We start from the raw sequence: 18168 nt of genomic DNA on the forward strand, positions 1-18168 counted from the left end.
ACAGATATCTGACAGGATTCTGACAATTAGTCAGTTTACAATGATATGCAAATTGGGTTAACAAGAGGTTCTGGCTATCAGTTTTCAGATCAGAGAATTAGATGCCGAACAGATGAGGACCCAGTACAGATCCCCTGGGGTCTGGTTAATTTAGAACTGTTTGAAGAGGCATCTGCCACACAAGCTATGTGGGTTCTGTCTTCCCACCATTTAGCTGTCCATCTTACCCCATTAGGTTCTGTGTTTGAGGCAGGTTATTTCCTCAGAATCCCTGTATGAGGTATAGTTTTGAATGCTTTAGCTGGATTAAGGTAAGCAGTATGAACAACATAACCACTGTTAGCAGCCTGAGTGGCCCTCTTGAAGACATTAACATTATTTAACAGGTAAATTCTCTCCTTGACAAAGCCAAATTGTTCTGCTTCAGGTCTAATGAGATTCTTAATATCATACATAATGAGATCAGTTATAATATGTTCCAAAGCTTCACATATCAGACTTGTAAGTCTGATTGGTCTAGAATTTCCAGGGTCTGTGGTTGGGACACTCTTATGGGGGGGAGGATCACCACAAAAGTGCACCAGGATTTGGGAACACGGCTATAGCTATAGCTAAACTTCAATTAAAGAGATTAAAAGGTTTAAGAACAGGTTTGGCAAGAACTTAATTAATGCTATTAAGTACCCAGATATGCTGTTAGGACCTATGGAGGAAAAGCATTTGGTCTTTGATAACAACTTAAGAATATGTTCCTTAGTGATGATAATGTGTGCAATGGCTTCTGGGATATAAGTGGTGTTGGAATTGGGGATTGAGGGGGTGAAGTATGAGATGAACTTATTCACACGTATATATGCAATCTCATTGGGGTCAGAATAGGGGGCACATTAAGGAAAAGTTCAAAGTAGTGAAGAGTGTTATGTCTTTGTTTTCTAACATATCTAAAGAAGAATTTGTAGTTATCCTCCACTTCAGAAGCTAATCAGCATTCATGGGGTACTTCAGAAGTTCCTATATTGCTCTTTATATTTGTTATAGTTTTCATATTCTTGTCATTCTGAGGAGTTATAGCCTTATTGTACAGCTTAAGAAGTATTTTTCACTTGTTATTTATTTATGATAATTGACCACCAGGGGTGTTGTTTATACATTTCCCAGTGTATTTGGGAATACCAGATCTGTGCGGTTGTCTAAGTGGTCATACCATCCATTTTTGAAGTTGCTTGTTGTTTCGTGGTCAATGGTGGCAATATAATGGGTAAATGTAGAGATTTCATCATATAACTGTATAAGGTTCCTCTTTCTGAAGTCCTTAAGTATAGTGACATTTGTTATGGGGGTATGGTGGTTCTAAGAGTAAATTTCTCGAGTATATGATCCAGTTACCTAATGCAGGAGGGACTAGGGGAGTGGAACAGATAGAGGTAATATCTGGACTTCTGTTTTTTTGTATTATAGTGGATTTGGTATACTTTGAAGTCCTTCAACTGTTTAAGGAGAGTAATTTGTGTTGCTGATAGAGGTAATATCTGTGAGACCAGACTAATAATATGGTAACCTATAATGGTTTTGCTAACTATTTGATCTGTTGAATTCCTGTTTATTACACACAAAATCTGTAGTCATACTCCATGTTACAGTTATAGGTGTTCCACATTATGTCTGGGTAAATGATGTCACCTATGATTATAAAGTTGCTACTTCTAAGAATGTCTTCTAAAACTTTCAGGAATTTAACACTATTCCATTGGGTATCAGCCTAGATGAGATGTGGTCATTGACAAATATGGAGACATCACCAGAGTTTCAAAAGGTGCACAGGTGTAAAATCCAGGTACGGATGAAGTGTGTTCTTAATGTTTAAAACAAGTTTCGACACTGGGCAATTTGTTATTAAGACAGAGTCACCTTAATGTGGTCTAATTTAGGGTTATGTGAATTTCTAAAGCTGGGCTGCTCATTAGCTAGAGTCTCCCTTAAAAGGTACTACAGGTACAGCAAAGGCTTTGGCCAATGTGTGGAAACCTTTGAGTGTGAGATGCAGGCGATCTTTTGCAAAACAAGTAGGACAATCAATCATCTTGTCCAAGATACATATCAAAACCCCCTGGAATGGCACAAGCTATGAAGCCAGTTGTTAAGGCCAATTCTCTTCTCTCCTCTTTATACCTAGGCATCATTCTTGGTGAAAAAAGGATTACACTTAGAACCAGAGTCTTACCTGCATTCACCACATGCATAGAAAGTTACAATATGTCTCTCTGCATATCCCTCAAAGTTTTGTGATCCAGGTCATTCATTCTCACATGGACCATTAAAATGTAATAGTCATACTTGTCTTGGGAAAGGGTCTATGCTGGAATGTCATACTTGTCTTATTAAAGGGTCTTGAGGGCCAATGTAGTGTTTGTGATCCTGGCACTTGAAATGCAGGTAACAGTAACCCTATCATTGTACTACCTAGTGAGTGTGTATGTCTATATGCTTATGTAAAACATTATTTTTTTCAGAAATCTATTTATGAATACTTGTTTGGGAGCAAACTGGCTGTTGGTGACATGTTGATGTAGGCATGCATGAAGCAGGTGAGGTGAGGGACTTCTGGTGTGGCCTGTTTCTTTCAAGTTCTAGGAGACTTTGGTAATGATTCCTTCATGGTATCAAATATGACATTTTTGTGTGGGCGTTCTGTTTGATAATGTGGTAGTGGCTGAGGTAAGAGTGTGATCATGTGATGCTCACCCTGTTTTGTTAATCGTGAGAGGGATGCCACAATACTACAAGGTATTTGTACCTCTCACTGACAAGAGTTTTCTGTGTTACTTATAAGTTCATTATCAGTGAACATAAGGTGGTTACTTCACTGTCTTAGGATACCAAGTGCTAGGAGGCCGGTGATGGTGGGGGATGAATCTCATTATTAAATTCTTTGCCCTCCAGATTTACAGATTCAGATGCTTTAAACTCTTATCTATACAAATTAATGGAGAATCTTATGAGCATCATTTTTTATGAACAGTGTACCTACAGATCTCTATATCGTGTTACCACCATGTTTACTACAATTCTTGCCTAAGGAACGCAGAAATATAGAATTTTGGGCTTAAGGGTGCAATTGTAAAAAAAAAAAAACAGCTATGCCAGAACACCTATAAAGAATTTAAAGCATGTGTCATATTACAACAGGGCTCAGAAGTTCTTAATAGGGTGCATCAGGCTAGAATAATAATGCTGGCAACTTGGCATTGTGGATTTGTACTTGGATAACTGTAAAAACCTGAGGGCAAGATGAAACATTCTATTCAAATATGAATACTTGTTATCCACAGGACATCTGTGTACACCATGTTTTGCAGATTGTTTACAGGTTGTTGCCTGCAAGGAATTTGCATAGACAGCCATTTTTGCAGTTTATCATAAGCTAAGTATAATTTATAGTCAACAATGGTTGTTGAATGAAACATACAAACCTGTGATTGTGATACATTTTTCCTTCTGATCTGCGGAGTTTTTGAGATTTTCAGAAGACTAAAGAATCCTGCTGTCGGGCTTAGAAAGTGTGTGATGTAAACAGTACTAAAGTGGTCTGCCCTGCTGGATATTATTTGTTTTGTTGTTAGAAAATGACTGTTTATGGTGTTGTGGATTCATCTAGAGGTTTGTTGTTGTTGTTTTTAAGAGTTGAGTGAGCACATGTATCTCATTTTGTTTTGTTGGCTGTTGCCTAAAAAATTGCACTGGTAGACTTCAAATAGCATTGTTGTGCTTAATACCTTAAACTGGACAAGAATTACATTACATTGTTTTTCTTTGATATGTAAAGAGTCATAAACAAAATGATTCTGAATGTCCACAGAAGTGATTTGTTAGTATCCCCTTAAGTGTAAGGTGTTCTCTGAAACAGCTTGCTTATGACGTATGATACCATTTATGTGGGTAGTTTTATGATAAAAAAGCTCCGTTGCTATATATGGTGTTGCTAGCTGGAATAGCATTTATACTTAGGATCTGACATTTTGCATAATGTTCTATCCAACCTTCCATTTACATTTCCAGTTTTATAAATTTGCAGCTGCAAGCCATACATGTAATGTCTTATTGTTTGAAAAATGATGTGCTTGTGTGTGACTTCATTCATTTGCATTAAAGCTTGACATTGCAGCAGATGTTGAATGGAGCTCATCAGCAGAAGCTGTCAGTAGCTCACTCTCCTGCTGAAATAATACTTGTTTACCATTCTTTGTACTCACCAGCAGTGGCTTCTATACTTGGAATGTATATATCTGGCTTGCAAATACAGACTCAAATAATCACATCTTTTGTATTGCTTATTTAGAATACTATAAAAAGACAGCTGAAAAATGTGGTGGTATATACCTTTAACTGAAATCATAACTGCGGTGAACAGCTGGTGTATAATCCTGTGATAGAAATGGACCAGCTCTAAGGTGATGATGTGAGGGTAACAGTTATAAAAATACGGGTTTGTAACACCTCAATATAATGTAATCATGTGTACTATGTGAAAAGCAAATTGTTCTTTAGTATTCCTTATGCCTGACTAAAATGCCCCCATAACCCCCATTGGGAAAGTGGCTGGAAAAATAATGAGGCAAAGCTCGTGCCACTCTTGTGCGTTGTGTGCAGAGGCAGCATCCATTATTGATGGTTTGCAGTGGCTGGTTGTAATGCCGGGAAAGCCGATTTCTCTGAAGTAACAGGGGCACATGCTGTCCACACAGACACACTCACTTAAGATTGATGTGCCTGTAAATTTAACACCTGAGCAATTGATCTTGAAATTCCTCACAAATACAGTTAGTAGTCAAGGCATGTTATTATTAACGTAGGGTAATTTTGTGGAGAAACCTTAAAGAAAGCTAGTTAGTGTGTTTCTTATGCTGCTAAGCTGGAAATTATGCTTGCTTCACTGCTTGATGCAGAGGAAATTACTGCACAGACACGTTTTGAATGAAAAAATCTACAAGGATCTGTCATTTAATTTCTGCATTTGACATACACTCATGCACGAGTTAAATACAGTTTGTTACCAGCAGGTGAAATAGTTAAATCTGAACTAGGTATGAATAGCATAGTTTTAGTTAGGGAAAAAGCTGCAGCAGTAATAGAAAATCATTAAGACAGACTGCACCATTTTCTTTTCACCCTGTGTGGAGGTGTAGCTGGGTTCTGCAAGGAGTTGCCTCCCCCTGCCTTTTTCTGTAGTTGTGGCTTATTCCTTGCTCCAGTCAGAGGACACAGGCTGTCTCAGGGTCCCCAAAGCCCTTTTTAATTCGGGAACTACTTGGTTAAATGATAGGTTTCATGAATGCTATTGTTTAATATCTTCCCTGGTCACTGTAGTTAAAAGGAAAGTCTGTCTTTACCTGACTCAGACTGTGCATGCTGCTGGAACGGTGCATACTGTATAAATTTTGGGTGGTGCAGAAGCTCGTACCAAACTGTAAAGTCTCTTTGGAGGTAGGGGGAGGTGGACTGTACTCTGAACTTGTGGATTCTGGCCAGTATCCTTGCTGAAAACCACCTGGCTTGCTGTCTGGTTTAGACCTGGTTTCCTGGTGTTACTACTTATCTGCCCAACATGGCTCATGCTGCTTCTCACATTAAAAAGGCCAGAGAGCTGGAACAGCTTGAAAAGGATGAGAAGGAGAAAGAAATAGAAAAGAAAAGACAGCGGAGAAGTTCTAGGGAACGCAGGCGCAAGGTATGGCAAGCACCCCATCAGCACCATCCCAGCAACAGATCATCACCCATCTCTGTTCCATTAAAGCAGTCAAACCATTATCTTTCATCCACTGTTCATCACCAGTGTACTGTTACATTAGGTCCACAATGCTGGGTACTGAATGTTATGGCACGTCTATATGCATGCAAAAAATGGCTACTGAGCTTCAAAGCTGTCCTTTGCAAGCCAAGGATATTTCTCTCTGTAGACTTTGCCCTGCTGTGCTCCATCAGGAGCCTTGTAGAATGCTGACTTCTCTGCATTACACTGTAATGACTTGCCTTATCCCCTTGTCTCAGGTTGTTTTACTAGCTGTCCTTAGCTGTACTTCTCAGACCAGAAATAGAAGCAAAGAGCCAGGGCTGCAGCAGGCTGGTTGTAGAGCTCTGCAGAATGCTGATTTTTGAGATTCATCTGCAGACTTCCTGCCATGATACAGAGTTGGGGGGGGGGGGGGGGCTGCATCATGTTCTTTTCCTGTCTTTGATCTGTGATGTATGCGGCTGCATCGTGAGGGATTCCTGACGTGGTTATTAAAAGAGAACCTCTTGTCAGCAAGTTTTAGTCGGCAAGTGAATAAAACACTCACCGTTTAGTACATGAAATTATTTTCACTTGGATGACTTGCTAGGTGAATGATAAAATTAAAAAAAATCTACTCAAAATAGCCTGCACTAAGAATGCAGCAGCAATGGAGTTTCTCCTCTAGCAAAAAGCCCCATCATTCTCCTCAATGTTATGTAATCCACAAGCATCAGCATTGTCATGCAGTTAAATTATTGAACTTGTGAGGTTAAAAACTTTCCTGTTCACTGGATGCACAAGTCAGACTGAAAAGAACTGCTAAAAGCCTAGTCACAGAAAAAAGTAGAAAGCAGGTTATATAATAAGTTGGTGTCTGTAATGGTATCTGTTAACTGTTTATAGCTGGTGTGGGACTGTTTATTGAATTACTATAGAAATGACATAAAATGCCATTACAATAGCATCTGTGACTTTAAGGAAATGACTGTGCAGATGAGTAAGGGATACTGAACAGCAGGTCATCATTTTAATATGTTAAAAACTGTACACAGAATGAATGAAAGTCATATTACACTGATATTCATTCCTCAGAATACCATTCCAACATAAAATAACTAGAAGGCAGGAAAAACTCAGTAACTATTTATAAGTATGATGAATTTATTTAAAGTATGTACGTGGTGATGAGCACTGAGAAATAATGGGACAAATATTGCATCATGGACGATACTGTCTGTCTGTCTGTCTGTCTGTATGTGTGTGACAAGCAGATTAGTTTGTTGGAACCATGTCCCAGTCTATTACACATGTATAACTGGAAGAAAAAATGATTGTGTGCTTTAGAATTTCCAGGCAAATGACATACAGTTCTCATCACTTATCACTGTTTGCTGCTCAGAGATGGATATCACTGTTCCTCACTGAAAATGTACAGCAGACCTTGATGGACAATACATTATGACTTAACACATGAACAATAATCATTTCCGCTCTTCTACAGCGGGGGGCATTAATATGATGCTGAATAGTCTTAAAAGTTTAGGGGCTATCAGCTTTAGTGTAGGACAACAAGCAGGGAGCAGAAAAAAAATGAAAGAACTCTACGGAGACAATCCTGAGGGAAAGGCTGGTTGCTTTCCTAGAGAACAATAACTTCCATAAAAATAACCAACACATATTCATGGCCAGTAGATGCCATTTGATGGCACAGAGAACAGAGTCATCTTCCTTACTGATGACAGAGTGAGAGATGCAGGGGTTGATAATGTGGGGAAGAAATTTATGGAAGGGCTGACCATGTGGGCAGAAAGGTGGCTAATGTGAGATTCATTACAAATGCAAATTACTGCTATTGCATCACAGCCCTTGCAAGAGATATCAGCTGGCAAAAGAGAGGTTGATAAGAGAAAAGGATTTAGGGATATTTATCAAACCTAAACTGGGCCAACAATGTAAGACTGAGAGTGGTGTGGCACTCAGAATGCTGGAGTGTAATCTTAGGAACAGAATCCAGAAGCAGAAATAATGGTTTTGCTTTACCATACACCATTCAGGTCTCACAGTGTGCACTCTGTGCAGTTCTGAAGGCCAAGCAAGGACAATAACATGAGCCTACTGGGAGAGGAATGTAAGAACACTAGTAACAATGCCTGTGCGATGTCTAAAAAGTGTAAGTTCAGATAGAGTGGCACGATTTGGGTGCACAGTCTAACGAAAAGAAGATGTGAAGGGACCATACAAATCATGAAGGATGAGAGGGGAGGGTGAAAGGCAAAAGTCTTTTTTGTGAGACCTCTCTCTCTCCACACTGGAACATCAACTCATTCACAAGGCACACTATGTATTCATTTGCTTCACTTATAGTGAGTGCCCCTCTGGCTATTCGGCCCCATTAGGGTGAGAGGCTAGTGCCAGAAGCAATCCTGTCATTTGCAGTTGATGAGGGATTATTGCTTAAGCCCCTAGTTCACCACGCATGAATTTGTGCTGAAAGATAAGCAGTTGGCAGAGTGTTTAAAAAAAATGAAAAGACCAATGGTTAGACCACAGCTGAAGATAAAAATGGAATAATCCATGTCAGGAAATAAATCACTTGCAGCTTCACAGTAGTGCCCTTTATAAAACCAAAAGTTGTAACTGAGATGTAGTAGCCAAGGGAGGAAACGGTTCACTTGCAGTTTCACACCACTTTATTAAACAAGAGTAAGCGCTTTCGCAATCTAAGTCAGCTGATCGCTCATATGATCAGACTCATAAAAACAGTTAAAACATTGGTATTTAAAATATGGTTCAACCAATGAAAACACATATAGAACTATGACATAGACTAATTAAAATTGCATACATCAGTACATTAATTTGCCTTATATTCTGCATAAGATGAAATAAAATATACATATAACAGACACATTTTATGTAATAATCCATATTACTTAATGTTTTAGTGGTCTGGATTTTAAAAAAGGTTTCAAGGAAACAGCATTGTTCAATCCAGGAGACCTATCTGCCTGAAGTAATAAAATCCATCTTTGTTCTGCTTCCTCTACCTTATTCCTTATATCACCTCCCCTCTTACTTTTATTTATTATTTCTAAAACCATGAAATTAAAAATATGTTTCCTATCTTCTTCTTCCACATGTTTTGCTATCTGTCTTTTTTATTTCTTATATCTCTAAGGTATTCAAGGATACATTCCTTTAGACACCTATTGGTTTTGCCTATATAAAATGCATGACAGACAGTGCAGAAGCTGAAATAAACCAAATTTTGTGTTCTGCAGTCAGCATAAAAATCTATATCAATTATAAATCCTAGTGTAGGATGTTTATATGTAGATTTATTATATAAATAGTCACATGCTGTACAATTTTTGCAAGGAAAAGTCCCCTGCCTATCAGATAGGATCATTCTTTCATTGTTTCTGGATTTATAACAGAGTTGCCTTTTTAAGGATCTCTTATTTCTAAAAGAAAAGCTGGGTCTATCTTCTAACAATTCTCTCAAGTCAGGATCCGACAATAAAACATTCTGATTCTTCTCAAAAATATTACAGAACCTTCTGATGTCACTTGAATAAGTTATAGGGAATCTAACTTTAAAATCATGACCCTCCTTGCTTTTAACATCTTCTATAGTATTTGAGAAGAGCGGTTTACATCTCCCATCCCTATTTTCAATGGTATATTTAGAGCTTTCATTTATGTCTTTCTTACTATAACCTCTGTTTAAAAAGTCTTTCTCTAATATAGTCATTGTCTTCACAAAGCCTTCATCTGTATTATGTAAGCGGATTATTCTCATATATTGTCCTTTCACTACATTTTTGTGTACAAATGTTGGATGCATACTAGTCTTATGTAAGATACTATTTCTCCATGTAGATTTTCTATACATCCCTGTTGTAAGTTCATCTAACGCTGTCTTCTTAACCAAAATATCTAAGGAACTCAATAGAGTCCCTGGAATGTTGACAAGTGAATCTTAAAAATTCAGTGGTGCTATGTAAGTACTCCACCATCTCTTGCAACTCTTCACTAGTACCATCCCATAACAGGAAGACGTCACCTACAAAACGTATATACCATACAATTTTGCCAGCATATTAGTGTTGTCTGCTCACTTCTGCAAGCAGGTAAACCTACAGATGCCTCACCTCCACAGAACATGCATTAGTACATATTTTTCTAGTCCCCAAGAAGATTGTTGCAATGTGTATGCCCCTGGGTCACTCGCTACCCGCTCCACCCTGATGAAGAGTTCTGCCTTTTCATTCCTTTCCATCCTTGTTTCAGCTCTAGGAGGTTCCTCAGCTGCTAGCCAAAGTCTGGTTGTCAGGATCATTGCCAGGGCTTCATGTCTGCGTGCCACATGAACTGGAGCAAAGTCAGCAGAGAAAACTGGAAAGAGTGCAGCAGAAATATACCAAGGCCATCCACAGATGTGAAAATTAAGTAATTATGAAAGACTAAAATGCCTGAACTTGTACAGTGTGTCTCATATAGATATTTAAGAGGAGATATTATTTAGGCATATAGGGCATTTAGAGACAGCTACCTCTGGGAATGTTTGGAGTTATCAAAAAGTACTACAGAATCATCAGACAACCTATGTAGAAGATTCCATATGAATGAGAAGTGCACTAATTGGTTCTCTGACAGAGTAGCTGATGTGTGGAACATTCTACCAAATTACATTAAAGTAAACACTAGTTTAGATATTTTAAGAACAATTTAGACACTTATTATGGGAACACATGTTTTGGTATATTGGCAGGCTAGAAGGGTAGAAGGGCATTGTGCTTGAAATATCGGTATGTATGTATGCATGTATATAATATAAGATGTATCTTATACGTTTGTAAACACTCCTTTATCCATGAATGTGGGATGCTGTCAAATGTTGTTTTTGTAATCTATCCATGCCATACTTAGGTTCTTCTTCTTTTCACAATTCTGCATTATGACTTTATTTAGCAGCAAATGATCCTTTGTTCCATCTGACGTTTTCTTTTTTACCATTTTCTTCTATTGCCAGGATTGAGCCTTCTTTTAAATGTCTGTAAATTCCGTTGGCATGAATTGCAGTATAAAGTTGTACATCATCGGAAGGCAAGTTATTGGGCTATAGTTTTTAGGATGGGTGTTGGTTCACTGTTAAGGAGGAGTGCCATTTTTCCTGTTGTTAACCAGGATGGTGTCTATTCTGGATGCTTTTGCCTGTATTTCTACTCAAATATCTTTGGTGCTGCTTGTTTTGTATTGATTAGTTTTGCTTTCTCCTTTGCATAAATATTGCAACATATTAAATCTCGCCTCACAGTAAGACGCTGTCTGGTTCGATTCTCAGTTAGAGCATCTTCTGCATGGAGACATGTGTGAATGGGCATACCTTCGTTGAAGGTTGTGCGTCAGGGCTGGTAACTCGGCACGTAAAAATCAACTACCAATCATTAGCGGACCGGAGTTCCGCTGTGGCGACCCCTAACCGGGAAAAGCTGAAAGTTACAACAGCAACATTAAATCTCTTTTTCAGTCCCATGTCCATATTTCTTCTTCAGATGTCTTCCACTCCACCATTTTCACCTTTATTTGAGGGCTTCTTGTTTTATCATGCTGTGACATAACCTGTGTTAGACTTTCTACACTAAATCCTTCACTTCACAGGTATTCCATAACTTTAACTTCTATTTGTTTAACTTCTTTACTAATCTTCTTACATCCCCCCTTTCTGGTCTTATTTTTTGCATTGTGAAATTTTCCATATCTGGGTGCCCTAGCCTGTATTTCTCTTCTAATATGTTTGGAGCTGCAGTGGGGGAGAGACTGCAGTGCTGATCTGATGGCACACTGTTGACTTAGGGAGAGAATGCAGTGCTACCTTGATGGTACACCTGTGATGGGGAAGAGAATGCAGTGCTATCTTGATGATACACCTGTGACAGGGAAGAGAATGCAGTGCTTCCTTGATGGTACACCTGTGACAGGGGGAGAGAACAAGTACTACTTTAACAACATGCACATATATCTGTACATGCTGAAGGAGTGTCAGAATTAAGCTAATACAAATAAATGAGATTTTTTTAAAGGAAGTTTCTTATTTTGAATGTATAGGGTGACTACCAAAATCATCTGATAGGATGGAGCCATTTGTGAAGCTTTAGGCCACATCACAACATAATAATACTTGGGTCTCGTAAGGTGTGATTATAAACTCCTTTTGAATCTTGTTGTGATTGTTCTCTGAATGCATTAGTATAAGAGGGGTCTAGCCAAGAAGATTATCATGTCAGACGTTATGTTGCATTGTGTTACTGTCCAGGACAGTACATTGGCATCTAATGTTTCCTCTTATTAATGCAGTACTGCTCAGCTGTAAGATGAGGCCTATAGCATCTGCTTCACTTTCACTAACAAAAGCTAAACATAAGTACTCTTAAACAGCCTGACAAATCCTTCAGCTTGCCTGGAGTATAATGTACTAATCTGCAATACCTAATTCACATTGATTTCAGATTACCAGTCACTGGTTTGCACGTTTCACCTGAGGAAGGGGGAGGGGGTTGTGCATTAACTGCAGCACACCTGCAGTGCTGGATGTTTTTTCTAGACACTCACACTTACTGCATTAAGATTATGGAACGAGCAGCGTGGCAAGACACGTGATAAAGCAAAGCATCATGAAGACACGTGATACAGCAAAGCATCATGAAGACACGTGATACAGCAAAGCATCATGAAGACACGTGATACAGCAAAGCATCATGAAGACACGTGATACAGCAAAGCATCATGAAGACACGTGATAAGGCAAAGCATCATGAAGACACGTGATACAGCAAAGCATCATGAAGACACGTGATACAGCAAAGCATCATGAAGACACGTGATACAGCAAAGCATCATGAAGACACGTGATACAGCAAAGCATCATGAAGACACGTGATAAGGCAAAGCATCATGAAGACACGTGATACAGCAAAGCATCATGAAGACACGTGATAAGGCAAAGCATCATGAAGACACGTGATACAGCAAAGCATCATGAAGACACGTGATACAGCAAAGCATCATGAAGACACGTGATACAGCAAAGCATCATGAAGACACATGATACAGCAAAGCATCATGACAGCCTTATGAGAAAGTATAAAAGCTTTGCACTGCTACCAGGGTGGTCTTGTTCTACATAACAGTGGTTGAGAAACTGTATTAGCTAATAATACTTTTATTAAATTATCAGATAAGACATAGGCAATCATATATTAATATAAAACAAAACAAACCAGTTACATACATTAACACATCACATATGTTCTTTTTATAACTAACATCAGTCCGATATTACCTAAATCGCTCTCTTAAACATCATTCCTCCTCCAGAACATTATTCCGCATGTATTGTTCCCACAATTTACATTTATTTCTATGTAATGTTCTCCTTCCTTTTTCTAAAGATCCCACTTCCAGTTCTTTTATCTCTGTTACAACATTCGGTATTTCAAATACAGTTGGTTTAAGCTTTGATTTCCATTTTCTAGTAACTGCTTTTTTAGCAGCCAGCAGAATTAAACTTAACAAGGCCTTAATATGTCTAGACAATTCAGATCCCATGTCCCAGCTCAAAAAATCCTTAGTAACACCTATTTGCTCACCCAATATGTCTGCCAGAGTAGAGAATTTTTTAAATCTTCCAAATCATTACACTCCCAAAATGTATGTTCCCAGTTACCGCTTTCTTCCCCATCACACCTCCAACATTTGCCACCTGTTTGACTGTTTGAGGAAAAATTCTTTGGAGTCTACTTGGGGTATAAAATGCCTATGCATGCACTTCAAAGCGAACATTCTAAACCTTCTAGTCTTTATTGCATACTTCTGAGCCATACGTATGTTCTCCCATTGTTCCCTTCTAAATTGCTTATCCAATCTCTCTTCCCAATCTTTTCCAAACTCCTCCAATTGACCCTTCTTGTTTTCAGGCAATATTTGAAATGCCCTACTAATTATCCCCTTTTTAACAGCAGCTTCTGTTCTAGATTCAAATAAAAACTCTAACAGATCAGTTTTTTCACTTAATATTCCCCTAGCCCTTTCTCTTTGCCCATACTGTGATATTGTTCCCTTTTAGGAAAGGCAGTCTCTAGCCAGCAGTTCAAATGCCTTCTTGCCCTCTTCCTATTCTGTTACTTTTCCATCTCTAGTTATTTGCTCCCAATACCATGGTTCCATAGCCAGTTTCCTTCAGTAAATTCCTACCCCCTCTTGCCTATTCTTTGTATTCCTACTTGCAGTAATCTCTATCATCAAGATCTCCTTTCTCCATTCTTATGTTGGCCTAGTTCTGCTACTTTTTGAATATAATATTGTATATCGCTGTTGTTATTCCCCTTAAGGATCTGTATCCAAAATCTCACTCTCTCTCTATTTTATAAGGCAAACACCTTAACCAATGGTTAAGTTGTTTGCCTTTGCCTTATAAATTAAGGATCTGTATCCAAAATCTCACTCTCTCTTTATTTCTTGAATTTCCCCCTGCTTCATCACCACCCCTTTCCACTTTGAATTATAAATTTCTGCTTGTGTTATGTATATGAGCCTTAATTCTGTAGCGCTAAAATATCCCTTCTTGTTCTGTTGGAAGGATCAACTTACTCCACTTAACCATTGCCCTCTTCTACTCCCAGATACTGTATATTCCTTAAAGTCTTCATTAATTATTGTACACAACTTCTATGGTTGATAGAAATATGCCTGATCTGTATATAAAATTAAAGGGACTAAAACATTTCACTTGTTGTATCTCAGTATCCATATACATAAACAAAAGCTTCAGAATTATCCATTTTTGTATTATCTTTTGCTTAGTCTGTTTCCACATATCCTTAGCTGCCATAACAGAATCCTTTTATTCCATAATCCTAAATACTTCTTATTATTGCGTCCCCATAAGTATGGGTATTACTGAACCACTTTATGTGTGGGTCATAATTTATGTCTATAGTCTTTGTTTTATCTTCATTAATTGTATATTTTAAAAAGACTTACAACTGTTTCAAAATGTTCCACAAACTGAGATGTCCTTTTTTGGATTTATAAGGTACAAAATAATATCATCTGCAAACAAAGCCTACTTTTCTTGATTACAATATCAGTTATATCCTTAAATTTCTGAGTCCCTTATTTTCTTTACCAGTGGCTCAAAATATAAAACAAATCAAGTGGAAAGAGGATACTCCTACCTGTTTCATCTGTTCAGACATAACATATTGGAGAGGAACCCTTCCATTTTAGTTCTTGCCTTCAATCCTTCTTATTCCCTCCTAATTAACAGTATTATTGTATCAGGGAGTGCAAATGCTTCCAATGCTCTACTCATAAAATCTCAGCTTACTCTGTTGAATGTTCCTCTGCATGAAAACCCACCAACAACAGCAGTATTTTCTTACATTCTACTTCCCTCTGGATTATTATTGTTCTATTAATGTTGTCAATGTTTACCTCCCTTCCACAAAACCACTTTGATCCATATATATCAATTTTGGCAACACCATTGCCTTTCTTTTAGTTAGTACAGACATAAACACTTAATAATTATGACTTAAAATTGAAATGGGTCTATATGAAGGTGGGTCTGATGTTTTTTTTATCATTTTTAGGTATTACAGCCACCACCACTTTCTTCCAAGATGTAGGTGCTTTCCCTCTTTTTAAAATGCTGTTAAAAATCTTCCAGATCTTTTTTATTTATTTATTTTAAAAAATCTTCCAGATCTTTATCACTTTCTTCCCTCCTAGCTTCTAAAGTTCCACAAGAATGCCATCAGTTCCGGAAGATTTCCTTGCAGATTCATTATGAATCACCATTTTTACATCATCCCCGCCTGTCTTAATTGTTAATTGTTGAGTCTCATTTACCTCTAACCTTATCATACTTAAATCTTCCATAAATATTTCCATTTGTGTTGTTTCTTGATCTTGACAATTCTCTGCTTTATACAAAATTTTAAAATATCTCTAATACTTCAACAGGATCTCTGGTTATTTTTCTTGTTATACGCTCACTAAGTTTGGCAATGACCCTTTCCAATTTCTGTTGCCAAGTCATTGTGCTAAATGTTTTTGTGTTCTGGAGTTATAAAACAAGTTGCTTAACAGCAGTCTTTCTGAACTCATGCATATTATCCAGATGATCCTTGTTTTCCCTTTAGCCCTCTGCATTTTGTGCCTCTTCTTTAATATTCCCCTTATTCTGAAATACTTTAAACTTTGTCAACCCCCTAAATAATTCATATTACTTCTTAACCATATATCTTTTTTTTATTTTTGCCTTGTTTTTAAACTCCAGTTTAATTTTACTCACTCTGTCGCTATAACTTCTGAATAATTGTTTATCTTCCCTAATAAATCTTGAATAACTACCACTACCCATTCCTTAAATTCCTCTCTTTTTAATAGGTAGGTGTGAAAATGACATGTTCTCATATTTCCTTCATTACTCTGCATTTATATTTTAGTTTGTATTAGTGCATGATCTGAAATACTTATTGTATGTGTGTTGAAGCTTTCAATTAAATGCACATATTCTTATGAAATAGAATGTTTGTCATCAAGCCTAGTTATTGTACATTGGGGAATAATATGTAAATTCTCCCTGAGTTTTTACTATTGAATTAAATTCTTCCATACCAAATATTGTCAACCGTTTCTTCAGAGATCTACTCTATTTTATTATATTTTCCCTTCTGTGTACCCAAGATACATCCTCACTGTTGCAACTTGTCCCAACCTATAAGTAATATTCCCTGCTGAAAGCTGATTATTTCTCCCCAAATTTTCTTAAACTCTATAAAAGCAATTTTTGTTGCAACATGTATACATTCCAGAGAAATCCTGCTTCCTTGCCAGTAGCCCCTTACTACCACAGAATTATCATTATTCTATTTTCCCTCTTCTATCACTCTTGGTGTTCCTCTAGCAATTAGTATTATTACTCCCCTTTTCCTTTGTCACTGATATTTTGCTGAAAATCTGTCCTGAAATCCTTTATCAAACTCTCATGCTCATGTTATGTCCAAATGTATCTCCTGCAGCATTGCTATTTGCACTCTGTATTTCTTAATATAATTCAGTACTGTTACCTTTTTGTTTTTATCTGTATTTCCAACTTTTTTGTTACATGCATACACTAATGTTTGGCAGGTTGATATTTTATAAAGTTTCTTCTTGTCTTCTCCATTTGAATCTATGTCATGTTTTTCAGGACTTTTTGTTTTTTAATGAAAACCCTGAAACAAAAAACTAAATGCATTTTTACAACACCCCCGTAACTGTTAACTTAGAACAAACACACAAAGATATGCACATCTTTAAAAAATAAAGTTTAACCCTCCAGAGAGGTACAATTGCCCCAAATTGGCAGCAGCAATGTTAGGCATTACCTATACTAAAATTAAGGTTACCCATGCTAAAGTGCATATTACAGCCTATGCTCCCACTTATGATTGCTGTCTGTTCTTTTATCATCTCTATTCCCCTCCCAGATGTGAAAAACAGCTTGCATGCTTTCAAAAATCATTCGTATTTAGCCTTAAGAAAAGGTGTACTGGCTATCTTTAAATAAAACTATATTATACACTTTTCTATTAAATGCATTGAAGTAGTATGGCTGTTAGGGAAGCTGCTATCTCTTATTCGCTTCCAACAATTACAAACTTTATTTTTTACAGACCTCCTTGCCCTAGTATCTTTAAATTGTGAATTTCCCTTAGCAAACAATACTCATCTCCATGGAAATGTAGTCAGCAATGAGAAAAAAAAATAGTAACTCTGCAGATGCATGCTAGAGTGTTTGTCAGTTTCATTCAGAATTAAAACAGAATATATGACTGCCTTCAGCTGCAGACTACTTGACTCCAGTCATACCTCTCAACCTGGAAACATCAAAAATATGGACAAGGCCCATGAAAAATAGGTACAAATCTGTATGCTGATTAACGTAAAATTTGCATACATAATTATGTAACCCCACCCACTCTAATGGAATTGTGGGATACCAACTTTTAAATGCAAACTGAAGAACAGATAACCAAAATATGGCAGCAGAGTCCCCTGCAACCATTCTAATGCCCCATTACCTGCCTATTTCACTCCATTTACCATAAACACTAATGAGTGCATACTGCTTTCCTTCTACAATGATTATTTGGATTTTATTTTTACATTTTATAGCACAATGCACAGACATTAATGGATATCTGCTAAACAAAGCAATACTGTCTCACAATGAAAATAGACTTGGCATTGAAACCTCTCTGCCCTTGAAAGTCACATTCATTGAAACAGCATTGAAATCCACACCACATCCAAAGAAAATGCATTTGGCCAGTGATGGATAAAGA

At 37.4% G+C, this 18168-nt stretch overlaps 1 protein-coding gene across 3 annotated transcripts in view; it reads left to right on the forward strand.

The window, feature by feature from the left end:
- Positions 1-18168, forward strand: part of ANK2 (ankyrin 2) — a 3034032-nt gene that overhangs the window by 1231524 nt on the left and 1784340 nt on the right. Inside the window, exon 1 of one of the 3 annotated variants that reach the window (XM_044061555.1) lies at positions 5316-5725. The exons of the other annotated variants lie outside the window; for them this stretch is intronic. Within the exon in view, the coding sequence (XP_043917490.1) occupies positions 5603-5725 (123 nt within the window). The 5' untranslated portion in view covers positions 5316-5602. Of the gene's footprint in view, positions 1-5315; positions 5726-18168 lie in introns of those variants that run through there. 3 annotated transcript variants of the gene reach the window in all.

Source organism: Protopterus annectens, chromosome 2.part0 (assembly GCF_019279795.1).
Source record: "Protopterus annectens isolate FY-2018-M chromosome 2.part0, PAN1.0, whole genome shotgun sequence".
Taxonomy (NCBI): Eukaryota; Metazoa; Chordata; order Ceratodontiformes; family Protopteridae; genus Protopterus; species Protopterus annectens.